General features: G+C 46.9%; 1 protein-coding gene across 1 annotated transcript in view; it reads right to left on the bottom strand.

Moving 5' to 3' along the window:
- SORCS3 (sortilin related VPS10 domain containing receptor 3) overlaps positions 1–25256 on the bottom strand; it is a 304161-nt gene extending 278905 nt beyond the window's left edge. Inside the window, exon 1 of the mRNA XM_055809927.1 lies at positions 24620–25256. Within this exon, the coding sequence (XP_055665902.1) occupies positions 24620–25213 (594 nt within the window). The 5' untranslated portion in view covers positions 25214–25256. The remainder of the gene's footprint in view (positions 1–24619) is intronic.
- Between the last annotated feature and the right edge of the window lie 2630 nt (positions 25257–27886).

Here is a 27886-nt window from a genome sequence, read left to right as displayed (position 1 = left end):
AGCTCCTGTGAAGGTCTTTATCAGCTATCCAGTAAAGCTGCTTGTTTAAGCAAAGCCACTTTCAAGTGCATGACCCCACAGAAGCAGGGGGGTGCATATGGGCTGCAGTGACATCCACCATACTAGCAAAAGCCCTGATGACACATTTCAGGACAGAAACAACTGACCACAAGGCTCAAAGCATTCAAATTCTGTGAGGAAGCCTGCCTCCTGCAGTGGGGACTTTCAACATATATCATCTTCCAGTCTGAGATAAGGAAGCACTTTATATAAAACTTTTCGCAGCCACTGGCTAACAAGCATCCTTAAAATAAATAAATTAAAAAAAACCTAAGGGGAAAAACAAACAAACAAAAAAACCCAAAAAAAAACCCAAATCCACACAAACAAAAAACACCAAAAAGCACAAACTGGAAAAAAAAAAAAAACACAAACCACCAACCAAAACCAAACCAACACCACACAGCAAACCCCCACTGATGCCAAACCAAACACACCAAGGGCTGACAGGCTGGAGGTGTTTGGCTTATGCATACCACAAGTCAAGGAACAGTGGTTCCTGGGCTATTGCCAAGACTAGTATTCCACAACTTTCCCCAAAAACACTCAAGTGATCCAATTTTTTAGGAACCATTTGAAAAGGAACAAGTTTTCTGTCTTGGACATCAAGCCTTTCTCCAGCAGACTAGAATAAGAAGAGGCAGAGGGGGAGTGTCATCTTCCCTGTGTCTCCCTGGGGGTCCTGGCTAGCACTGCAGACAGACTTGTGGCACAGTCTGGAGCCGGGTGTCCCTGACAGACACTTCCCATCGCCGTCAGCTGCATCAATCTGAGGCCCAGATACCACAGGCCTGGAGAAAAATTCCCACTGCAGTCTGGGCACACCAAGCGGTGGATACAGGGCAATCAGCACAGCAGCAAAGAGTTTCCTTTTACATTCAGGATTCGAGAGTGGTGAGACACTGCGAAGCTTGCCAGCCACAGGTTTTCACCAGTGGTTCCCCTGAACACAGTTCTGTACTGTACCGTGCCATTTTCACTGAAGGAAAGATTTTCATACATATTTTTACCAGAAGCCAGTGTGATCAACAGCATTTTAGCTTCTCTCCAACAGAAAGAATGGGGAAAGAAAAGGGATAGGCACGCTGCAGTTATCTTACTGGATCACAAGTCAGCTCTTTGAAGCCCGGTATTGTGGCAGTTTACTTATAACAGCACAGAAGTCCCAACTGCCATCAGGTTCTCATTACTCCAGGCACTGCTTTTCCAAAGAGCAAGGGATGTCCTCTACCCCAAACCATGTCAGCTCCGTTCATAATCACATCACAGCATCCTCACACCTGCCATGCATGGTACCTTGCTCCCCCTCACTAACCCCACTCATTACACCTACAGCCACAGTGCTCATACCTGTGATCCAAGCTCTAACAGGTGGAAGAAAGGAAGCACTTCCACATTTCCAGAGGCAATGGAAGTTGTACTATAAGCAGCCTGCTAGCATTTGAAGTCTAAATAAACCCAAATCTCCCAATTGACCATTAACTTAAGCTTTCTTTTCTCCTGCCTTCATTTGTCAACTGCTACACAAATAGGCCAAAACCCCCTTGTCTCTCCTCATCCATTGTTGCTCTGAAAGCACATGTTAAATTCTTTCCTGAATTTCAACAGTCAGCTCTTCCCTTGAAATAGTCCTTAATTCACCTGATTTTGCAAGCCATTTCCTCTCTTGCAGCAAAAAAAAGAGAAATCCAACACTAGAAGTATCTAGGCAAAAAGCTCCCAGTGATGTTAACAGAGATGTGTTAAGAGTAATAGGTAACAGAGAAGCAGCTCCAGTGTCCTGAACCCCACCATGCAAAAAAATCTTTACAGACAGATCCAATAACTTAAGAAACGTTGCCAGTAACTGATCAGCCATGAGTACCACATGTGAGAAATGTGGCATCTTGGTCTGCATATGGGTGCTCTGAGCAAATCTCAGCTTCCCATCAACACATCCTATTTAAACCTCTGACATTTTAAAAGTTGACCCTGTGGATTGATTGTAGACAGTTCAATATAAACATTCAGCACATGATACTTGGTATTTAAACTTCCTAGCTCAGACTGTAAGTGTTGACAGATTTATCCATGACTGGAAGCAATTGGAAAGTATCTATGCTTCCATTTAAAGTTTCAGCGTTTTCCCCATTCTTGTAAACATTTATCATACAATTTTTAAAATTGCCTGAAATACTTAAAACATTTTTCCAGCACCGAACAACCAAAAATCAAAACAATTTCCTAAAGAAAAATAAAAATTTGTAGTCTGTCATAAAGCTTTTTTATTAAAACTGAAACTTTTCAAGAAATTTTCAGTTTTCTTGGAGAACTGATTATATTGAGAAAGACATCAATAGTAATTTTGTAATTACTCTCCTCTCCCATGAGTCTTACAGAGACTCATGGTATTGATTTTATTCTCATTTTAAAACTAGAACTATGTGCAGTTGAAATCTTTAAGTAAAAGAAAAAAATCTTCATTTAACATTTGCCACAAAACCAGGAAACAGCAAGTGAAATATTAAAAATAAATTTTTAGTAGGACTAATATTTTTCAATGATGAAAGCAAAGTCCCTTTAGATAGTCTATTAATAAAGCATTTCAATAGCTTTTCCTTGTGCCTTCCTCCTTTTTTCTGTCTTCTACCAGGTGCAAAAAGCGCAAGCAATTTTGGGGAAAATACTTTAACATAAATTTTTAATATGCAGTTTCCTCACAAAATATTCATGCTCCTTACTACAGCTGACTTCCCTGTGAACATCAACACCAGCAGTCAATATAACATGCCTGGGCTCAACACAAACTCATTCCGCTTTGCTTTACCCAAAACCTGGCTTGCGTTCAGCTCAGAGATCTACACTAGGCTTCCCCCAAGGAAGCTCAAGCTCTCCCAGCAGCCTCTTGCCAGAACAAAACAGACAGACAGTAGGCTACATACTTTAAACTCTCTACAGTTTACACTCAATTAGTATCCCATTAAGTGATAGCAGGATAGAGAACGCCACTGAGAGAGGATGCTTAACAAGGGAATAGCCGGACAGATCAGAAGTAGCATGGCTCAGGCTATAATCCTCAGTCACCTTTTCATACTCTTGGCATTCAGGGCTTGCTGCAGCTCTAACACAGGTGAAGGGAACTACACGGGGACAGAGCCACTCCCCAGCACCTGATCCAGATCAGACCCAGCTGGCTACACACAAAGTAGGGCTGCTCCTTCCCCCTCTTCCCGAGCAATTCATGCCTGCAAGCAGACCATCTTCCCTCAGTGTTCATACCCTTACTGTCTAAGTAGGGAAAAGTAGCAAGCAGAAATCACTTTATTCCATCACATACGCAGTAACACACGTATAAATATATAAAACAAGCGAGACATCATCTGGAAATTCAGAAAATACGGGTGATATCTTTGCTGAGACAATCACCACATAAATACACTTCACAGCCTAAGACTACAACAAAAGTGAAAGTTGAAGAAAGATGAGCCAACCTCCAGTTACTTTTTCAGGAAGCAAGGCTTCAGACCAAGCCTTGGGTGGTCACAATTACATCACTGTCTCTTGCAGTCATAAGCAAAATCTGTCTTCTGACAAGCAGAAGCAGGCTGCCAACGTCTGGTGGCAAAACATAAGCAACAAGCACCCAGAAAGTGTTCAAACAAGCAAGAGGGAAGTATTTGCTACCTGGAGCAGTTAGAGGGGTCAAGGATGGTGTATTCACTCAGCACATCATTTGTATAGATCCCTCTATTTATAGTCCAGATGGATTTAAAACATAGAAGTTTTATATAACCTAATTTATTTATTACCATCAGTTCTCTCTGACCAACGCCTGCACAGAAGTGAAAGTTTGTTTACTAGAAAGTTTTGCCTCTGAGTTGAAGTGGCTTTCTTCCTCACAATAGATTAACACGCTCTGCAAAGCCAATGAGACAAATCCAGGTATCTGTGCAGTCACTGTGGCTCACGTCTGCTATCATAAGAGAAACATCTCCGAGATTAAACAGGGGCACGAGCATCAAGTTTTCTCCCACAATAATTTGTAGCAAAAGTTCTGTACTCCAGCTCCTCAGTGGATTTTGATTAATTACTCTCTTGACTTCACTCTCTCCGAGAGTTGCACACAAAGTCCAACCTCATCCCATGGTGGGCCTGCAAAAAGTGATTCAATTCCCTGTCCCCAGATGAAGTCCAGGGCAACCTCTCCCATCAGTTCTCTGCAAACCATATCCTTTGGCTCCTGAACAAAAGATTCTGACATTTGGCTCCTAAAGTTAAGAATGATGGTCATCCTAACCCAGGTGACTTTGGCCATGACAAAGTTGTTTATTGCAACCTGTTGGATCACCGTAAAGATTTCTACTCTAAGACACGCAGCTAGCTTATCCTCCATAAAGCCCAGAATGCTAATAGCACTTTACCTTCTTCCTACTTGAATCTCCTTGTCAAAGAGTTTCTAATTTATTACCAAATAAGGCCTGTATGTGTATTATGTACACCTGTGGTGGGTTGCCCTTGGTTGGCTGCCAGATGCCCACCAAACTGCTCTATCATTCCCCTCCTCAGCAGGACAAGGGGAAGAAAGTAAGATAAAAAAATCTCCTAAGTCAAGAAAGGGGAAAAAATACAAGTATATTCATCACTTCCCAACAGCAGGCGATGTCCAGCCACTTCCTGGGGAGCAGGGCCTCACTACACACAGCAGTTGTTCCAGAAGGTAAATGCCTTAACAACAAATGTCCCCTCCTCCTCCTTTCTCTTAGCTTGTATTGTGGAGCACAACACCATACGGTATGGAACATCTCTTCGATCAGTTTGGGTCAGGTGTTCTGGCTGTATCGCCTCCCAGCATCTTGCCCACCCCCAGCCTACTGGCCTTTGTGGGCCAGGGGAAGCAGCCTTGATGCTGTGCTGGCATTGCTCAGCAGCAGCCAAACACTGGTGCATTGCCAACACCTTCCTAGCCACCAGTACAAAGCACAACACTATGAGGGTTGCTAGGATGAAAGGTAACTCCATCCCAGCCAGGCCAATTACATTTCCAGGTGCAGACTCATCAATTAGATCTTTCAAAGTGCCTCAGGATAGAAAGAATCCCTTTGGATAGACAGCTTCAGTTGGAAAATTAAATAGCTTAGGAAAGATGCTGGGAAGAGGAGGAAAACACAGTGCTTGCCAGTACTTAACAAGTATGCCTTGCAAACTTTCCCAGTTGTTGGCAACCAGGAAAGTCACACCAGAAAGCAAGGGGCCACTGGACAAGTGGCTTAACTAGATGCTTTCAGAGCAGTAGTTTTAGGTGGATAAGGGAAATCTTTGGTGTATTCCCGCACCTTCACCATCCTGTACTGATATTACAGGCCCCAAATAAAGTCCAGGGAGACTTTGGACAGCTTCTACTCCATTTGAAGGGAATAGTGGGAAACCAATTGCTCAAATGAAGAGAGAACTTCACCTTCATATCGCTTTTGCTCTTCATTCACTATGCCCGTAACAGAAAACAAAACAGGTAAGGGCCCATTTGTTGGTCCAGAGACCACCTGGCACATCAGGGTCTGCCCCCATCTGGCTAAACTTCCTTTCTCTCCAAGACAAGGTGCCAAAAGGAAACATCCTTGGGCTACCCTGTCCCCTAAACCAGGCCTGAGTTTGTCTGAAAGTGTTCATTGGCATGGGACACAACGGTGCTGGGGGGACACCAAGGGCAAAGTCACCACACAGCCATACCAGACCAAGCATGGGTCAGTCAACATCCAGGAGCATCCTGGGCATAATGTGGAATGAATCAGGTAAGGAGCATCCCTCTCGAGGTGGGCACTGAGGTCCCACAGGCAGAATTTGCCATCACTCACAGGGCCACAGCCACAAATTGAACAGAGCAGAGTTGCTGGCTGGAAGCCAAACCTTTGGCAGATTAGCGTCTGAATGCATGGAAGAAAGTCTGGTCCACAGAGACTAAAAGTGCTCCAGCTTTCTTCAACAATAACCACACCAAGGGATGGATGAAGTGTGCAAATAAACCAGCTGGTGGTAGAGAAGGCAGCAGTAAGGTAAGGGTGTTTTGCTAAAGAAGCAGTGGTCTCACTCCCCTGTGCCTGGCTTTCCACACACCCTTCCCTTTAACAGCAATCTTTCCACTACAACGAATCTGTCTCTACAAAGCGCCCTGGCTCTGGCAGGAAGAAATAATCTTCAACACATTTCCTGGGGGTGCTTTGATAATGACAGTTCAGTTAAACAGTGACAACACCTGACCGTCCTTTCTGCTTTCATTTTGTCCCTTTAATTAAAAGAAGAAAAAAAATTGAAAAAGTATCAAAAAAGCAAAACAATGGCCACATATCACTCTTTGGACAAAAACAATTTTGAAATCTGACACTTATGTAGTTGTGTAGGCACAGTGGATATTAATAATTCAACAAAATATTATAGTCATTACTATATTTTTCAATATCACAACAGTGCGTTTTAGCAGAACTCCTCTCCAAATCTCATTGCAACAGCCATTAATAAATAAAATGCAATTCGCTGTATTAAATGTGTTGTTTAAAGGCTAAATATTTCATCAGAACTAATTCATTTTAAATAATCAGACTAGGGCTCTCCTCCCGGCACCAGGAAAAGTCTCCAACTCCATACATATTCCACATTTAGAAATGAAATTATGTTTCAAAAAGCAAACCATAAATTGAATTGGAACATCTGTGCAGCAGCTTTTAGACTACAACCTCCTGCAGACTGATGGGATCACAACCAAAGAGGCCACAAGTCTCACAACTTTCACTTCCTTTAAACTTCCATTTTCCTTTCTTAAACTCCTGTTTATGCAAACCCATTAAACACAGGAAAATTAAGATTGAAAAAATGTAATAGAATGGTTCGTATTTGTTGCTTGCCTTGAACAGCAGCCAACACCCAATTCTCCATAGGAAGGAGAAAGAAAAAGCATCTTAGACCAAACCTCAGCTGCAAATAGCTATAGGTAACAGTGCTTCTCCAGTGATTTTCAACAGTCAGTCTCAAAGAGCTTTGCAAAGGAGATTAGTTTCCTCCCACAGGTGAAGAAACTGAGGAACAGAGGGGAACAGCTTGTCAGTGGTTAATGTACAGGCTAAAAGATGAGCTCGTACATATTTTTCCATCCTGTACAAGCAATGCACGTGTGAGTTCTACCCCACTGCTTCCAAAGGCACTCTCATGACTCCATTTCAGTTTCAACTTAACTTTGGAGTAAAAAAAAAACAAAATAAAACAACAAAAGAGCCCTTTAAGCAAAATGAAAGCATTTGCCAAAAATACTTTCTTGGATCTCAGAAACAGGACCAAGTGATCTAGACCTGAAGTGCAACTCCACCTCTACTCTTGAACACACCAACCTCCCAACCTACCCATCATAACTTGATGAGTTTCTAAACAGGACAAAGAAGAGGGAGTTTTATTTTAGGTTTTGTCAACTGCTGTTATTAGCAAAAATTGTTGCCAAACCCACATTATAAAACAAACCATAAACACATACTTTTCAGTTTGGATTTTTCAGTTTACAATTTTTTTCCACAAAAAAAACCAACACTCTAAAGTAACTGTTACTTTCTGGTCACCTCCAGAACAGCATGTAAACATCTGCCCTGCTGACTGACAAGCTGACATCAGCAAGGTAATTCCTGTAATTAAAACAAAGCAACACTACTTACTAGTAGGGCCTGCAACAGACACTATAATCTAAATGGCGCTCCTTGCTTCCCTCCAGCAAGAGCACATGAACACTGAGACCTTCTTTTACCAACTTTATACCAAGACACAGCATAACACAGAAAATCAGAGGGGGTATTATCTTCAAGCATAACTTTTTTTTACAGTCAAATAGCAACTTAGTGAGGCCAGCATATTTTATATCTCCTAAATTGTGCTGAATTTGCTTTCATAAGAATTTAAGTACAAATGCTTTGTTTAACCTTTTAAAATAAAAATCTCAGCTTTTCTATTAAAAAAATCCTTTAAACAATTCTTTAAAAATTAGGGAGATGTGGGTTTTTATTTGGTTGTTTGTGTTGGGTTGTTGGGTTTTTTATTTATGTTTGGATTTTAGGTCAGAATGACAGTCTATGTTTGATCTGAGTCATAATCTGGGGAGACCTGTCAGGGTGGAGATGGGGGCTAGGGATTAAGCCCAATTTTTTTCCCTTCTATCAACTGCCCCACACACACTCAAAAACACCAAGCTGAGATGTAAATTATTTGCAGAGCTCTGTGTACTACATATGCTTGATACCAGATAGATGCTAGATGTGCCAGATACAGCTGTGTTACCGAGCAATGTCAGATATGTGACATTGGGAATAGATGGACTTTTGGTCCCATCCAGCCCAACTGATCTTATGTTCCTGGGCACATGTCCAAAACCCATTAAACTCAATAGAAATGCAAAGAATTCACTGCTTTGAGTCAGATCTTGTATGACAACTGACAGGAACAGCTAGATATATTTAACTTGTTATGGAGAAGAGTTAATGGGAATTTGCTCTAATAAATATACCACCTTTACTGGACTGTTTATTTGTGCTTTAAGTCATTCAGCCTCAAGAGCTAAGGAGCCGTAACTCCTGAGCCAAAGCCCAGATGATTTCTCTAGGCTTTCACCAAGACCCTATAAAGCACTGGCTGCACTCCTGAGATAAGCCAGCAGGACGTGAGCTAGTAGGGAACCTAAACCCAGGACCAGTGAAGGACCAGCACAGCATGACTAGAGATGGTCATTGCCACCATGGAAACTCAGAAAAGCAATTCAGAACATAGGCAATGGGCCAAGCAGCAAGAGAACTTGCCACACCACAAGCCAGGATGGTCTCCACCAAGGCATTAAAGAAGCCTCATTTTTGTTCAACATGCTGTTTGGACACTGCTTTGTGGAACTTTGCAACTGAAGCCCTCCTCATCACTAAAAGCTACTTCTAAAGGACTGTGTTCCTGGATTACTCAACCCCTTCAAGAGACAGCCCTCTGCTTCACCACCAGCTCAATGGCTTATGACATCTGGTGATTTATCACAGCATTAATGCTTTTCTGGTTGCTGTCTGTTACAAAACGCAGGTTGAAACACAGCCATGCAGATGGAAGAGGCTTTCTAATTCCATCCTGTTTAAGACTGCCAGCAGCCAGAGAAGTGGAAGGCATATAGGTCTAATTCTCACCTTACTGACACTCCATCAGTGTATCACCACCAGCTTTGAAGGTATCATTGTTGCCATACTCCAGCATCAGGAAGATTAAAAACAAGCCCTTGAAATAAAACATGCTGCTCTGACAGAAGCCACTGCTTCATCAAACTAAGGTCCTTATCAAGGCAAGTTTTTTTTACAGTACCAAGGATTTAAACCAAGCATAGCAGTTTCATTAAAGAGAAAGCATAACAGAGACCAAAGGGTTCCAGTGACAAGTTACTCCAAGCAGAACTGTGAGGATCCAGAACAGCATTTCCAATCTGGCAAAAGGACTGCACACAGCACTTAGGCTGTCTGGCCAAGTCTGCGTACTATTTATCTACCCAGCCAAAAAAATAAATAAATAAATTTCCTCATAGCAGCTGTTTCTCCAGCAAGCGCAGAAGAGCCTGTAATCCCAGCTCAAGGCTACAGAACAGCACAATTTTCAAAAGTCTGGTTTGCTGGTTTATTACGAAGTGTTCTGTCCCTCCAAACTTCCATTCAGGAAAGTGGTTGCGACCTCAAAACCACAGCTCCTCATAAGCAGTGAGGATCCTTAGCAAAGCAGTGAGCTGAAAGCACACAGTTGCCTGAGAGACTTTGGGAGATACGGTGTGCACTAGGAATGGACACCTGCCTTTTCTCAGAACCAGCACACTAGCATTTAGAATAATTTATTTTCACACTGACATTTTCATTAGAAATACTCCAAGAAGAACAGAGACTTGGCAAGTCCAACACACCAGTTTCCATGCTAAAGTGCCCAAATCACTGGTAGCCAATGAACATCAATGTTTGCATTGCTAATCCCAGCAACAGAGGCACACATTAGTGCACTCCAGCAAACTTATACTTGAACATCCGCATTTCCCACCAATGCAGGACAAGGAGAGAGATACTTGCCCAAACTATGGCAATACCTCAGTCTTCCTCCCTCAAGTTGCAGACTTAGTCATGTTCTCCACAATCAGGCAACTCATTTCCACTGTCCCAAGCTCAGGGCAATACAAAAGAAAACCCAGGGTGGGGGGGATGGGGCTGGAGAAAGAAAAACAAAAACCCAACAAAAAAACCCACAAAAAGTCAAGAGCATAAAGCCAAGGAGATACATAAAGATGCACACTGGCAACACTGAGGCTGCACACAGAAATATTCACATTAGGGTCCTGTTCACACTAGTATAAATCAAGCTCTATTGGAGCAGCACCAGCATAAAATCACCGTAAACAAGAGTGGATTTTGGACCATGAACATCAGCTGAACAGTACCCCTTCAAAGGATAATATGTATTTACTGACATCCTTCATCCCCCTTCAGTTAATGGCAGGACAGACCATTTAACCAGTGGTCTAAAGCTTTAGCTTGTATGACAGCAATTTATGCACCCTGGGAGGTGAGAATGACAGGTTCAATTCTATCAACCTAAATAGGTAGGAGAAATGTCTCCTGAAAGCATTTCTCTGCCCAGCTTTTACCAGAGACAACTCCAAGTATCATTCAGCCATGGCGTATCTAAATTGATCATGATGCAGACACTTGCACACCGACTCCAAATAAATGCTGTCCCCCCTTCTCTCCAAGTGGGAGTCAGACCTAGCATAGCATCAAAACACTGCTTAAATTCCCAGTAGTTCTGCATAACTTGCTCAGGAGACCATATTTTTCTTCTGGTGCTAATTCCTTCCATTAGGTTCATCTTCTGTCCCTGCCTCGAGCAGGAGCTGCCACAGCAGAAGGATGCACAAGGAAAATGCATCAGTACAAGTCAAGCGCAAGTCTGCCTCTGGAGGGAGAGCATTTAAATAAAGAATGAACCCGAAATAGCTACCAGCTTCCCTGTAGCCAGCACTGTCTGTCAGCAAGAATTCACCACAGGGGACAATCACGCAGAAGCAGCAAAACTTCTCCTGACCCCACATTCAGGAGGTAGAAAGTGAGCAAAAACTGACCAGTGCACCACCCCAGAGACTAGCACAGGCCAGTGTCAAAAAGACAGAAACAACAGAAAAGGCCATGTCTTCCCCAACACAGCTGATCATCTGTGGTCTGTAGGAACAGGCTGGCAGGGAATGCCCATGCTGGCTCCTCTTCAGGGAGTTCATATGCAGGGAAAAACAAACAGCAAGGTTACGCCATCCATATTACATATAGCATCCTTTAAAGACACAAGATTTGTGCAACGTACTGTACATACACCTGGTGGAGCAGGGGAAGCCTTTCTTGTTCCCAAATGCTTACCATTAAGCACAGTTTTCTACTTATCTCTCAAAACCCTACAATATCACAGGCATTTTCTGAAAAAAATGCTTTTAGCAAGGACAGACCTCAGCTACTTGCCAGCTTTTTTCCACCTTGCTACCTTACCTTCACATCTCCTGGTCAGTTAGATCTGCAGTTGAGAGCAGAGAAGAACTAACCCCAGGGGAGGCACGTGCTTTACGAGAGCTCAAAATTCAGCACATGAACAACCATGTTTAACCTAAGAAACTTGGTGTATAACTGAGGGCTGCTAAGGTCCAGCTATGCCAGGCACAGAAAAAACTTTCACTCCTGACTCATACCAGAGGCTATATGAGCCACTGCAACTGTCCAAAGGCCACAGCAAGGGGAGGAGAAGGAAGGGACCTGCAATCCCATATAAAGGGATTAGGACACACGAGCTACAGCAGGAGGGTGTAGAAAAAACGGAGGAAATGCAGGCGAAATCAGACTACAGTCCCAAGTCATCTCTGGTTGCATGGTACTTACATTTTATCTAGTTAAATAGTTATGTACCTAGTTCTATAGTTACCAGGTCACATATCCTGACACACATGTAAACACTGACATAGTATCTTCTACATTTCTAAAACACATTTTTTATAAGCACATAGTGATCGAAATGGAATTTTAGAAGATGTCAAAAGCCCTTCCCATCCTCCTCCTCTCAGGTGCTCACAATGCAGCTGATTGTGATAAACACAGGTATAGTTTTATACTCAGCAGGTTTCATACTCAAACATATTCACTACCAATGGCAATAAATGTTACAGTCAATTCCTATAGGTAAGAAAGCGTTAGACAAAGTGGTTCCCCATGACCTGCCAAACAAACCACACCGCATGCTTTCATACGCATATCAGCTCACTCCTGCACCCTCACGCTCCATGGATCAGCTCCTGCCTCTCACCTTCGTCCCCACTAGGACGAGCACATAAAGAAACCTCTGCAGCTCATTCAAGCCCCAGCCTGAGAAGAGCCCTCACTAGTCAGCGATTTCCATAACTGCTAACCCTTGTCTTTGGGGAATAAGACAAGAATTTCTCATTTTACAGCAGATGTAGCATTCTCAAATGATCCAATACTTTATTTTACCATCTAACATTCGATCTCATTCTTCAGCACTGGAGTTAGACCTACATCTTTCCCCTTTCTGTGAGTTTTCACTGAGACACTTTCTCCCCAGTCCAGATTATCACCTGTTTCCAGTAGCACTACAGGAAGCACATATAAAAAAAACAACCTTTAAAATAAAATAATTTTTAAAAGCACACAGAAAGCTAAGAGTCACCAGACCAAAACTTCAGTGCAACCCAGAAAGGCAGGCTTTGTTACTTGTAGAATATGAGCTAGGAACAAGGAATGAAGATAATCTTAAGTTAATTAAAAGCAAGGGAGGGTAGAATTGAGCCTGCAACAAAGAGATGCAGTACAAGCAAACCAAGAATGCTACGCTAGCAGCGATGTTGCCTTTTGATTAAAGGAACAGAGTTCCCAGGCAGGCTGGCAAAAACAATGGTGAGCACTACTAATTCCGTAAAGTAAGGCTTCCTCGGTGCTGATGCTGTAGCTGTTTTAAGTTGCCTGCAAAAAGAAACAAAGTTTCAGCTTCGGAGGCAACAGACCATGCTGTCGGTGAGCCAGCCTGGGAGGGGTAACTGGGACCTGCTGGCCAATTTGAACTGAGTTCAAGGGGGGAAAGGGGTCACACAGGTACAGAGCTCCTTCAAGTACAGCTGGGTAAAGGAGCAGGTCCTGGAATAATATCCAGACTGAACCGTAAGCCACCCAAGTGTCCATTCTCACAGCTGTCAGGGCTCCTGCTGATCAGTGCCTGGACCACAGCCAGCCCCCACACACACCTGCGATGCTCAGCCAACTCAGCTCAACACACAAAGCGATGCACCGACTGCTGCTGTTTACCGCTCCAAAGGGGCAGCGGAACGAGGGATCGTGGCAGAGAAGGAAAAAAAAACAACAAAAAAAACAACCAACCAAAACACTGAGAGACAGAAGAGTCCTGGAAGGGCAAACGGTTAAGTGACAAGTGATGGGTGACTTCTGTTGCGTAGCAAAATCACCAGGCATTTTACTCATTTTCTGATCCTTCAGAGAGCAGACAGCTCTCACAGGACAGATAAGCATTCAGTGCAGCTGCTGGGGCAGAGCCACAAAAACACTCAGCAGAAATCATAATCTGGTGGGGTGCCTCGGCCAGACCTTTCTCTGCCACATTCCATATCCCATGCTTTTCTGAAAGCCCTTCTGTTTAAGGCTCAGCTACCCAGAAAAGTCTGGCCAATGGTAATTGAACCAACTCTATCATATCTCTAACACCTGATACAGCCACCACCATGACTGTATGGGGCTTTCTCCTGGTGTTGCTCCAATAGTTGCCAAAGTATGCTTGGATAAAGATTCTCTCTCTTCTAAAATAACTGTCCTCTCAGGCAGCATGGCTATCGTATTGGTTTACAATCTCACCATCTTATAGGCAAGCCTGTTTTCAGGCCAGATAGCAAATGTGGTTTTCAGAGACCTCCTGCCTGCCTCTCCCACCACATGCTGTTGAGCAAGGCTTCCCATGCACAAGGTCACCATGCTCCTTTACATGCAGGCTCACCAGTCTCGTGCCTTACACCAGGCTTTTGATACCCAAACAGAAGCAAACCCCACTGCCAACACAGAGCTCGTGCCAGTGCAGATGGTAGGTGTGCCCAGGAGTGCAGGGATCCAGCCCCAGATACCCTTCTGCACCCCCATCCCCACTCCCATTATAGTGTCAAGTTCTACCAACATTTTACTGATTGGGAGCAAAGCTAGAAAGACACAGTGGGTGACAGAACAAGGACCTTACCCCACACATACTGCCACAGCCCTCCACCTTGCAGAAGACTGACATAGGGAGACCCAGGCCAAGCCCCATCCAAGAGGGCAGGAGGAAGATTTAATTGCCCCAGCTCACACAGGAGTCCTTCACCTGCACCTGGGATGGGGCAGAGACTTTCCCCCTTGGGCTGTGAAGTGTAATACAAAGGGTGGGGAAGCCACCTTAATGATTCCAAAAGCTAACAAGACTCTTGAACTTTGCATCCTACTACATTATGCCATTACAAGATGGCACAGACAGGCACACAGACCTGCATGTGGCCTGCTATGAATCATCCTAAGTTGTTCCAGCCCATTACAAACAAGCTGCATAATTCAGAGCCAGTTCCATGTGACCCCTTTCCTGTTTCTGTATTTCCAATGGAAGCACAAAATCACAGCTCCCACAGTTTCACCATGTCAGTTCTCATCCAGCTGAAAAGGAGCTGCAATCAGAAATAACTCTACCTGGAAAGTCATGCTAGTGAAAGGATTAGAACAGCAGATAAAGATGCTCTTAAATCACTTTCAGCCAGAACTTTGCAGTGTTTTAAATTAACTTGATCAATCTGTTAATGATTTTAGCTGAGCATGTTCCACTCTTCTATTATTAATGAGAGTCCTGTTCTTCCCCCTCCTAGCTTCTCTTCTCACCTATTTTTCCTTTCTTTCAGGCAATCTCATCTAAAAATAAAATACATCCAGCATCTGAGCTATGGCAGATGAAAATAAGTCCTTTGTTATTAAGCCATATCAATAAGGGACAGGCATCAGAAAACTTGCCTTCTAACTGTAGTTCTGATCAGCAGCACAACCCAGAACAGATCATTCCCCTCTCACACGCGTCAGTTTCTAAAAAAAACCAAACCAAACCCAAAACAAACAAACAAACAAAAACCATAATACTACTGCCCTTCCTTTTAGTGACCTTTGAAATACACAGCTGAAGTAGGCAGCGTAAGAGCTTTGTAAGTACAGTCATGTCTGTTACACTGTAAAAAATTAGCACAAAACTGGCTGGGTTCAGTGGTAAAGGACAGGAAGCCTAGAACAGAGAAATGCCCACAAGTACAGTCATCCACCCCCCTACCTTGTGGAGAAAGAATTTCCCCCAGCCATCTGACACAGGCAAGTAAGGACTGCAGACAGACAGCCCTGTTTGTCTGCACTAGATGATCTCCAGAGGTCCCTTCCAACACCAGCCATTCTGTGATTCTGTATTGATCACAGCTGGGGGGGGGATTTTCCAATCAGGCACAAACCACAGGAAAAGGCTAACAACCAGTTAGAGCGCCCACTCCTTCCTCCCTGCACCCATGAGGTCCTAAAGCACTTTTGGCAAGAGCTAAATAATCATGTTTGATACATTCTCTTCCACCCAAAAGCTTTTGCAAATATCCATCCATTTTAAGCCTTGGGAACAGCCCTGGATGTGAGTTAACTCTTCCCTGTAGATCGGGAAGCCAAGGCACAGGGCGATGCACACCCCCATTAGGCACAACGGCAAGTCCAAAAATCACAAAGACAAACCTGCATGCACAGCCTGCTGGACTCTGGCACGCTAAGGAAGCGCATCCAAACTCAACCGTGCTTTTTCCCTGCCTTGAAAGTCAACAGGAGCTCTGTGCTCAAGCCTTCCACTCCACTAACCCCTCACTGGAGCCCTCTACCAACCCCCCACAAGGGACTCAGAAACTCTGTGTTTCCAGAGCACAGCCACAGCATCACTGCGCTGAAACCGTGCCAGCAGTACCCACGCATCACAGGCGGGCGCAGCATCACAGGTGAGCGCAGCCATCTGACACAGGGCCAAAGCAGCTGCTTTTAGGATCCCAAGGCCTTTAGCCCGCCACTGACCTAAGCAATTTGCAGTGCTCGGTCTTCATGTTTCCAAGTCCCAGACATCCGTTTTAGTCCCAAGGAGGCCAGGAAGCGCAACCACCATGCAACCACTTTTCCCAGGAAGAAAGGTTATTTTGTCCCACCGTGCAGCAGCTGGGATGAATTCCAGCCCCTTCTGTGCTGCCACACTTGCAAGAAAAGAAAGAGAGGAACAAAAAAGCTAAGACTTGCGCATCATCCTCAAAACTTGCTCAAAATATTGCAGAGTCCCAAGTGGCAGGGACCTGTCAGGACAAGCCTGTCCTCTGCAGCCCAGGCACCTGGGAGAGAGGCAACCAAGAGCAGCTCCCCTGCCCTCCTCTGCCAGCTGTGACTGCTGCAGGGGGCAGAAGGTGGGCAGCAAGGTGGGTCTGTCAGCAGCAGTGCTCGGGGCTATCCCGGAGACACAGCGGGGCACAGCCGGCGGGGCGATGGGGAGCAGCACTGCTGCAGTCTCCAGGCCTGGGCTCTCATTGCTGCTTTCTGGCACCCCAAAGGTTAACATCACCCCTGCTGCACTGCCAGCAATTTACAGGCCACATCACTCAGGCTGCAGCAGGTGAGAGACCCCTGCACTGGGACGCCCACCCTCAAGACAAAGCTGGCAGCAACGAGAGACCCCTCGGTGCAAGGCTGAGGTGCCTGGCCGCGGCCGAGTGGATGCCAGGACTATTTTCCTCTCTCGCAGAGGGAACCCCAGACAGCAAGAGTTTCACAGTCAGTGACCCCAGGCGGGTTTTCACATCAATATTTCAGCAGGTCTGCCTCTCCAGCGGCATCCCCAGGCCCCAGCTCGCCCCCCGCCCCGCGCCGCGCCTCCCTCCCTTTAGCAGATGCCCACGCTCCCTCTAGCGCCCAGCCCCGCTCCTCGCAGCCTCTCCCACCGCCCGCACCCCGGGGCAGGGCAGCCGCGCTGGAGCTAATTAAAAGTGATGCTATTCTGGGCACTGAGGCCCTGGAGTGCTCTGCAGATCTGCCTGGCCAGCGTTCGTGTCGCTCATCAGAATACGAAGGGGAGAAAGCACCATGACAGCCTGCGTGTCAGGGAGGTCCTTGGGCAAGGGGGCTTTGCCGTCACTTCAAGGGGAGAGCGGTCAGGTCTCATTCAGCACTGAGAGGGGAGGACATAAAAGAGAGGTTTGATTATTCAGCATCAAACTTTTCTGATTTTTACTCTGTGCTGGGACTCTGCTGGCCACGAGGGCTGGGAATCGACTCTGAAAATGCCATAGCAGATTATTTATCAAATGTATTTAACACCCACACAGCCATGCTCTCCAAATGTGCAGCAAACTTTATTCAGTTTCCTCGGCCTCACAACCACTGCCTCCATAAAGGCAGGAAAGGAAATACTGCCATGCCCTTCTCTTTTCATGGAGGAAATGTTAACAACGATGCTGCAGCTTTCCCTGGACAAGAAGCACAAGTTAGGATTTGGGAATTTGTTTGCCTTGGATTCCTGCAGGGAGTTGAAGCAAACCAAAAAACTCGCGTACAAAGGGGTGGCTTCAGCAAAGCAGTATTTTCCATCTAAGGGTTATTTCAGCTTAAAATCCCCGTTGGGCTCTGCCGAGTACATCACTGGATCAGTCTCCAGCATGACTTACAGTGTGGTTCAAACTCCCACCTCCCAGAGCCCAAGGAAGAGAGAGGGAAGCTTCAGCTGTGCAGAAGAGAGAAGGAAGCTCATCCACCCCCCAGCCCTGTGGCTGTAACTCAGAGAACGTGAAGTGCCCACAGGTCTCCCTGCTGTACTGCCCATGTTTCCTCCCCTCTGTACCCATTTTTTCATTCCTACTTACATTTTTTGCTGCTGTAGGGTACTGCAGGTTGAATTCTCAACTACAGTAAATTAACCTAGATCAGTCCTACATCAATTTACACTGAGGATCCAACCAAATACTTGGCTGCTTCTGAGACTTTCTGCATTTACAGCATTCAATGCTTCACAAGGAACACATTTAATTTACTCTCTCGATTAGAGGCAGGTTGGACTCCACACCTTTAAACACAGATTCTCACTGGAAGATAAACTGGACTGGGTCCCAGCTGATCCCAAGCCTTAACTCCATAACCAGCAGGTTCCTTGCAATTGTCCTAGAACAATCCCAACCATGAACTCAGGCTTGGCCTTCAATCCTGAAATGAACCTGGATTTGTATGAGAGTACTAACTCTGCTAAGCATGTCCCGCTCTCCTCCATTCTATCCACAGACATCCAGGGAGCTTAAGGAGCATGACACTACGGTATGACTTAAGTAAATTCTTGACTGTTTGCAAGACTGGCATCCAGTATCCTTTAGTACAACCAGCATTAAAGATCTTTGCTCCTTAACCTGTGCTTTACCCATTAGATTACACTGTTTTCATATTTTTTCTAAAACATCTACTACTAATCCAGTTATAAATTTGGGCACTCTCAGAAAGTGTCGTCTTCCCACTGCCTTGAATTTAAGAAAATATTGTCTCATCTCACTTCCCTTTTGGGAAAAATTTCTCCTGCCTTACATCAATTATCTGCTCAAAACCATTTTCAAAATACTTTGTCATCTAATTGTGTGGATGTTTTCCATACAAAAATTAATTAAAGAATCACATAGCCATTTCTGCTTGCATTTAAATCACGGTGAAAGCTCAGCCACAAATCCTAGGCCTCATTCCTGATCATGAAAAAGTCAAAAGTACTGAGGCCTGAAGCGAAACTGCTGACAGGCACCTAGAACAGAAGCATTTCTGTTACTGAGCTCTGAGCCTCAGTAACATCGACAGCTTGCTGTGCTAGGCAGGGTAATGGCCTGGGGAATCTGCCAGCTTCACGGGATCCACAAGAAACATCAAGGCACATCCACTGGACGTTGACCTGCCTTTGCAATGAAATCGGTCTGGAGAGAAATAACCCGAAAAATATTTTCTAGACGCCTTCTCCCTGCTCTACTGACTCAACGCAACCATAAAAGCAATTGCCATGCAAGAGTTTCATTTTTATTTCTCAATCTTCTGTTTGAATATTAATTAAAAATGGGTTGGCAAAGTCCTGGGGAAGGACTTCAGTGGCAAACTTCATTACCAAAGATAGCAGAAAAGTGGAAATGCATCAAGGCACTGCGACACAGCTGGCCCACCTTCAGTGGCAACAAGGCCGCAACCTAGCCAAAGGCCATTTGAGAAAGAAACCATCTAGAATAGCAATTAAAATATCTACCAAATGCAGCGCAATTAATAAGGTTGCTCTGACACCATTTTGCGTTCTAGGAGTAAAAATTTTAGACTGAAATCCAACTGGACTGTTGGAGTAGTTACCCATGGCTGACAACTGAATGCAGCATTGCCTGCCTAAAGATTCATTTTCTCCCATTCCTCTCTTCCAAGCATAGCAGACTATTTGGAATTGCAAATATTGCCCATCTCATTCTGCCCATCACACACTGCATTGCTAGGCGTCTTAATGAAAAACTACCTGGCACACAGCAAGCCCATCAGCCTCCCCAGCTTGTAATTCGCCATGGGAGTGAGTAATGTCTCAGCATCAAACCACCAGTACATTAGCAGATCACACCAGAACAGTGCCAAGAGCATTCAGAAGAATCATTCCCGGAAGAGACAGGCTTCAGCGCGAGAACTTGTACAACCTGCTTTTCACTGCCAGCCCTCAGAGCTCACACAGTGTAAAGGAACAGCATCAGTGGTAGAAGGAGGAAAAGAATCGCAAAAGCCCATTCAGAGCAGGGTTGTTACCATCAGATCATGTCCATGAGTCTTGAAAATCTCCAAAGCCAGAGATCCCCAAAACTTTCTGATGCCTTGGTACACCACTTTCTTTGAGAAGAAACTCCTCTTAATGCCCAATCTAACATATGTTGTGGTGTTGCCACACGTTAGTTCCTCTTCAACCACTACGAAAAGCTGCATCTTCTTTCTAACTCTATTTCAGGTGGCTGTAGGACACCATAGTACTTTTAGCCTCCTCTTTACCAGAGCCTTATCCCAAAGACATCTCATATTCCCAGTCTTGGAGTGAATCTCGCAACCATGTTAACTCTAGAGACGATAGCCACAGGCTTACTAGACCTCTGGACAAAACACTATAGTATGGCTGACAAGATAAAACAAGGTCCCAGTTCAGTCTCCCACCAGCTCTCATCCTGCCTTCCCCAACTTTCAGAGCCTGATCATACCATAAGCATCAATGCAACTGTGTGGTCTGCACAAGTAGCATCTATACTGCTCAGTCACACTATACTTTCTCCAGGTTTATTTTCTGCACTGCCCTGAGATAAAAATATGCACTGCTGACACTCTTCCTACACTAAGGAGAATCCAACCCCTAGGATCACACAAGAACTTGGCCTGGCTGAAACAATCTGCAAATCTGCACATGCCTTAGTCAATGACCTCTCCTGCTCTTACTGTGATGCATTTTCACATTTTTATGTCTGAAGTCTGCCCCTGGTTACTGGAAAGACATGGGATAGCTAAAGCATACGATGATCATAAGCCAAGGCCTTTCCACGGACAATTAATTAAAAGTGTCTTCTAGAAGTAAAAAGAGAGCTAAAAATGTGCATCTTTGCTTATTATACCATGAAAAAAACCCCACACACAACACCACAGAATTTGTAGTACTTCCATCATGGAAAACGCATGGACAGAATTAAGTACTTCCTATAAACAGCTACATTCATCAGAGTGACAACTCTGAAACCTAATGACAACAGTCCCCATTTACCAATTCCACTAGTGATCATATCAGGAGAGCAATCTGAGCAAGTGTGTTTTTCCACGGTAGCTTATTGAAATCTCTTGAAAAAACTATTGTCAAGAAACAAGATAGCGAGATTTAAAGCTGTAATAGCATCAAAGGTGCTGCTACTTATTTTTGCAGGTCCTTATCCTAGAAATCAGGGAAAGAGGAAGGAAGAAAAAAATAATCTAAGGAAACAGATCATCTTCACAGGAAGGTTGGAAAGAGCATCTGGTGAGCAGAACGAGGAAAAATTTCATTCAATAACATAACCATCTAGAGAGAGGGGAAACAAGTGCAGAGGATGCTACCGCTCACCGAATGGCACACTTGTACACTGTGTGTGTTCAGAGAGGAATGGCTTCAAAAAAAGAATGGCTTGCAGATCTTCTGGGAATAATAGTAGTTTTCACTAAAAATTCTCCTTCCTTCAGAAAGACCTTAGCAAGAAAACATTTTATCTGATCTCTACCAGGTCCCTCAAGAGCTTCAGTGACCTCTCTTAATAAATGCTTCTTTTAGGGCAGACTGATACTTGACACCCAAGTACAACTCTCCTTTTTCTAGTATCAGACCCACTGAATTAAGCCAAGTTCCCTTCTCAAGAGCACAGAGAACACAAACCTGATTTCTACAAGGAATAGTATTTTTGCATTTTCCTAACAATTTCCACTTGAAGGTCTTCAGGTATTGTACAAAGCAGAAATGAATTCTGCTCCACACCACCACTTTGTGGTAGCTAAGTAGTACTATCCTCATTTAACATGGAAGAGGAGATCCGGAGAGGTTAATTGTCTTTCCTAAGGTCACAGAAAAAGCCTCTGGGCAGGACAAAGCAGAGAAACCAAATTCCCCGATCTCACCAGCCTTTTGCCTCTATCCTAACCCTGACCTCGCTATCTGCAAATGGAGAAAACAAAAGTTTGCTGCCCGGAAGGGATTATTTTTTAACAAGTTAAATTGAGATTTGAGGGATGTGGGAGAAAAGGGGAATAGGAGAGGGAGGAGGATTTGCTCTTAAAATACTGAAAAAAACCCCACAGAAGGTTTAACATTCTAGGTAACAGGACATGCAGCAGCTGCATGATCTCCCTTTTATGGGGTATTTGTAGATCTATAAGTCCCAGTTTAAAAAAAAAAAAACCACACACGTTTTTATTACTGTGCTTTTCTCTTCTTTGAAAATCCATCCAGTTGGTAGGAATCCCCCAGCACTAACATCTGATTTGAAATATACTGTTTCATTGCATCAAATTTGACTTATGTTTTTAATAAATCCTAAGTGTCAAAAGCTCAGGTTTTGAAGTCCGATCGACTAACAGGGAATTGGTAAAAGCAAGCTGTACACCTCCTTGCTGCTTTGGTAGCCTGGAAGCAATAGCATACAGACATGTCCTACCTGCTCCCCTAGGCACAATCATGACACATGAGTTAATATCTTTTGTCCATTTTCAATACACCTTCCTGCTGCTTTAGGTCTACCGTGACCTAAGAAAATATATGCTTTGAGGTGAGTGACTGGGAACCAGTGTGGCTGGCAGAAGAAGCCACACCGTTTCCCTGAGTGACCTTGGGCAAATAGCTTGATGCTCCTGTGCCACAGACACCCCAACAGTAGAATCAGGTAAAAACTGAACTGCAGCAGAAAAACAGGCATTGGATTCAGCCTTCTCTGCTAATAAATAAAAGTACCCAGGTTCAAGCATTTAACTTTCCCTCTACACTGTTTAAAAAAAAAAAAAATCCAGTTAATCACTAAATGTAACGTGTTTTCTCCAAGAGACAGAAGAGAAAAATCCTCCAGATGCTAAACCTCATATTAGAAAAATCACAAAAAGATAATGCTAGCCTTTAATAACACGCTTGCTTTTCCTTCCTACAAACACCACACTGGCAATAAACACCAGTCTTTTGCTTTTGCTTGTGCTTTTGAGTTGGAAGATTTCATGCATGGTATCTTGAGGTGTAAAATCTTAATGGGAAGTCATGAACAATCAAGACATTTTCCTTTATAAACCTCCTCAATCACCTGGAGTTAAAGAATAAAAGAAACTAGTTATTTAAGTGGCATATTCCTGTAAAAGAAACCAGGGCAGGAGGGAGAATTTTGTGAAAATCACTTTCTGACCTGTGCTTTAGAGAAAATAACCTTTCTTTTCCCTGCAAATGCCTACAGAATTAGTTTTCTCTGCTACTTTAACCAGAAATAGTCAAGGCTATTGGAAATCCATCCTGGGAAGGGATGGAGGGGGATTTTACCTTCTTTTGCTCAACACCCCTTGCTTCAGCACCAAAATGAAACAAAAGAGAGGACATATAGGTTTTTTTACATGCCGAGTTATATTAAAAATAAACAATCCTAAAGAGAAGTACTGTGCCAAAATATACCATGCAGCTGTTTTCTCCTGAATGTTTGCTTTCATCTTTAACGAGAGTGGAATTCATGTCTGGCAAGCACAACTACCTTTAAAAACTGGTTAAATCAAAGTAACATCTACATTGCTGTCAGAATTATTGCCTAAGCAATAATAAATAGAGCAAAAAAACTTCCAGTCAAAGAAACAGAGGTGGTTGAATTGTACATTATGAAGCTATAGCTGGTGCGTAGTTAGACAGACAGACAATTTGCTTTTTAATGACTACTGAAAATCCAACTGATCCGTTTTATGCTGTTAATTGCTTTATGCCTATTTCCAATAGTGGCAAAACAATAAAAGAGGCATTTTCAAGGCAGTAACAAGCTATAATAATCAGAATAACGGGAATATTTTCACCAGATGTAAAGGTTTCCTGGAGCCCTTTAAATTACACCTGCTCTCTGACTTCACATCAGCATGGAAAGAGTATTTCTGATACCAAGCGAAAAGAAAGTTGAAGTTCTGCCCGCAGCCATCTGCCAGGCGTTGCAGAGCAGGGTGTGAGGGAGGGCCTGGCCCTGCCATGGCACGATGGTGTGTGGGCTTTTGGGACACCACACACGGTCCCGCAGACTTTCGGGGCCACCTCAGCGACTTGTTATCAATTGACTTCAGGGAAAAGGCATGCAATGCCATCGATTTTTGATAAACTTTTCACCGCGTTGGCAACTACCTGCCTCCTCTCCGAGCCCCTTACCGTGTGTGGGGGCTTTCCAGCCCTTAATGAATTAATGGGATCTGTCCTGGCACCTGCACGCACAGCGGGGGGCTGGGATGGGTGGGCTTTTCCACCACCACCGCGCATCAGTCGCCCCCCCGGCACGGAGGCGGCGATGCGTGCCGAGGTGGACATGGCATGTGAAGAGGTGGAGGGGAAGGGGACCCAGCTGGGCGGCACATGGGACAGCCGGCGCGGGGAGCGGCATCCCGCAAAGCACGAGGCTCCGGGCGGCCCGGCCCCTGCGGCAGCCCCTTCTCTGCCTTGGGGGGCGGGGGAGCAGACAGCCGGTCCCACTCCCCTCCATCTCTCCCCGGGAAAACTTTTCTCCTTCCCCGCGGCCATCGCTCCCCGTCCCCTCCCGCGGCGGCACGAGCACGGTGGCCGCCAGGCGCCCCTCTGCCCCCGCAGCCCCCCACCCCGCCCGCGGCCGGGCGCCCGGCTCCCCCCTCCCCCCGCCGAGCCGAGCCGGCCGGGTGCCCGGCGCGGTACTCACGCTGCTGTTGTGCCCGGACCAGTGCACCATGGCTTGGTTGTGCGCCGCGTCCCCGGTGAGCGCGAAGGTGGTGCTGGCCAGCCGCAGCTCCTCTGCCCCTCGCAGCCGCGCCGCTCTCCCCTCCTCCGGGGGCCCGCGGGGCTGCGCCCGGCCGCCGCGCTGCCCCTCGGCCGCGGGCACACCCCGGCCGCCGCCCGCCGGCAGCGCCCGGCGCCCCTCGCTGCTCCGCCGGGTCCGTGCCGCCGCCGGGCCCCGGGCCCCGGGCGCGCCGCCTCCCGCCCCCGCCGAGCGGAGCGCCGCTCCCCGCGGCCCCGCGCGGCCCCCCGGCTCCCCGCCCGGCAGCGGCTCCGCGGCGGCCGCCGACCCGGCCGAGCCCCGCGCTCGGCCGCCCGGCCGGCTCCGCCATCCCCGCGGCGGCGGCGGCCGCTGCTCCTGCCTAAGGCGAGGCGAGGCGGGCGGCCAGGAGGGCGATGGAGACGAGCAGGATCCGCAAGTTATCTCGGCGCCGGTGCAACACCAGGAGAGAAGTAAGAGCCATGTCCAGGCGAGAAAAATGGTGTGGCAGGTCGGAGCGCAGCTGGTCCCCTTCTCCATGCCTTTGCGGAGCGAGTCGGGGGGCTTGGAGAGGGAGGGGGGACCAGGCGCTGCGTTTAGAGCTTTTTTTTTTTTTTTTTTTAAGGAGAAAGGGGCCGGATTCTAATTATAATAATTATTATTTGCGAAAGGCTCCTCTTTCTCTCGCTCTCCGTCTTTCTCTTCCCCCTTCCTCAGCCTCTGAGACGATGACCAGGGGAAAAAAAAAAAAAAAAAAAAGAAAAAAAAAAGAAAAAAGGAAAGAAGAAAAAAAGAAAAAAAAACTCTCTCCTCGGTAGTTGGATTCTGTTCCTTACTGTTGGTGGATTTTTTTTTTTTTTGAAAAGTGCTTTTCAGTGAAACTGTTCACGTTCAAGGATTTGATCAAGTGAGAGGGTAACACCACACGGGGGGAGGAGCCCCGAGCGTTGCCAAGCCGCCGCCGCCGCTGAAATACACCGCCGAGTCACCAGCCGCGCTGCGCCGCGCCGCGCCGCCGGGGGCCGGGAGCGGGGCCGGGGGCGGGAGCGGGACACCGCGCCGCGCCGAATCAGCGGGAGCAACACCCAGCTTTTCTCCTGATTCGGTACGTGTGCTCCTGCCTGAGACAAAGCAGCCGTCACTCACTGTTGTGCCTGATGTGTATTTACATATACGTATTTACAGCAGCATAGGTATTCCTCGCCCTGTATATATGCATGCACGAAGACTGGGTATGGGTAAGGGGCGTAAGGCAGCGCAGCTGGGATGAGGAGCTGCTGGGTGACAGCGTGCCCACGGACTCGGCCATCCAAGAGCACCGCTCCAGAGCCGGCTCCGGGCATGCGGATGCGCCTATCCCGAGCTGAGCCTCCCGGCAGTGGGAACCCCAGCAACCTCGCCACCGTCCGGGAAGGGAGACTAGCGGGATTTACTGGCGGCGGGAGGGGGGGGCGAATAACCGAGAAAGGGCAGTATCTGCAGGCGGCTCGCTGCAGCAGCATCTCGGGACCGTGTCGGGGGAAGGAGCGAGGAAGATGCAGTTCTGTAGGTGACGGCAGCGGAGCGCTGCCGCTCCCGTCGCGGGGATGGAGCGTTTCCCCGGGCAGGACACCCGCTCTCTGTCGGCAAAGCCCAGGGAGCCTTTGCAGCTTCAGCCCCCGGACGAGGTGCGAGTAACCGCAGGGTGCGCAGGGGAGAGGGCAGGCTGCCGCCTCCCGAGGGCCACCCTTGTCACAGCCACCTCTGCCTGTGCCACGTCCCGCCGGAGCGATTCGTTGCAGCAACACGTCGGCGCTTTCTCCTCAGATCAAACCCACGGCCGACCTTACCCCGTTCCCCTCCTCCTTTAGAAAAGTGTCGGCAATTGGCGTTCTGTTCGCTGTCCCACCCTCCCACTTACCCCACCAGCCGTTCCCTGCCGTCCAAGGACGGACCCGCTAACCGCACGGCTCTCCCCGCTGCCTCCCCACCACCACCGCCATCCCAGATCCCAGAACGGGGACGGCTCAACAGTTTCCCCCGTCTAAGGCGCCACCCCGGCAGGGCGCGGAGGGAGAGGGGGACAGGGGACGGGCCGGTGGCGGCTGTGTCCCCGCGGGGGGGGGGGCAGTTTCCCTGCCGGCCCGTGCCCCGCCCGGCCCGGGGGGCGGTGTGCCGGACCCTGCCGCCGCCGAGAGCCAGAAGCCGGCCCGAGGGGGGTAGCGGGACTGCCAGCACCGCCGGCTGCTGCCGCTAAATGTGGTTCCTGCCGGAGTGGGAAGGGGTCCGGGGTGTGAGCCGGTGTCCAGAGAAAAGCGCCAACAGCTCCGGGAAGGCGAGAGGGTGCGGGGATGGGGTGGGGTGGGGGGCACGTCTACCCACGGGCACGGCCCTGCCTGTGAGCCGCAAATGCGAGGCAGGGAGGGAAAGTGGGAGGTGGGGGCAGGGGAAGCAAATCACCCGCCCCCAACCCAACGAATGTTATTTCTGGCTTGGAACCGGCTCCTTTTCAAACCACGCTGCCAAAATGTTTGGGAGATGACATTTCATTTGTGTGGGAGCAGTGACGTGGGCCTCAGCCAGAGCTGATCCATCAAACCTCGGGCGAGGGGATTGCACAAGTTACGCACACCTGTGGCAGGGGCTGCCCTGCAGGCACAGAGCCAGGCCAGCCCCGAGACTGCACCCTCCTGCTGCTTGTAAAGGAACACATAGTATGGGGAAACGGGAAAGACCCCAACAGCCTCCCTTAGATCGACTGCTGCAAGAACGGTGTCCCCAGGCATGTGGCATCAGCCGCATGCTTGCCACCCCTGGATCTTGCCGTTGCTACGCACTGCGAAGGGATGCACTGCCCACCTAATGTCATCCTCCTACAGTGAGGCTGCAGCTGTAACACACAGAACTTCTTACATTACAATTAAAGTTTCTCTGGTCCCTCTAGACCCAGCAGGAGCTCACTGCTGCTCGTGAAGATCTCAGCATGTCCGGAACCCCTATCCCCACAATGTAAAAGCTGCTGTGGGGCTAGCAATTGCCACTGCTTAGCCGTTGTGCTAATTCACCCGGTCCCGTTTACCTTTTGCTGGTCACTGTTAAGACCTAGTCCTTGTTCACACTTGGATCAGCCACTCATTTGTGCAGCACCACCCCTGACTTCATGACCAAAGCTCACCCGCACTGAGACAGGACCTGTGGCTACATTTCTTCTCCCCATACCCTGCCTGCCTTGTG

The sequence above is a fragment of the Falco peregrinus genome, chromosome 1 (genome assembly GCF_023634155.1).
Source record: "Falco peregrinus isolate bFalPer1 chromosome 1, bFalPer1.pri, whole genome shotgun sequence".
NCBI lineage: Eukaryota > Metazoa > Chordata > Aves > Falconiformes > Falconidae > Falco > Falco peregrinus.
The sequence above is the reverse complement of the archived record's forward strand: the minus strand, read 5'-3'. Positions and strand labels throughout refer to the sequence as shown.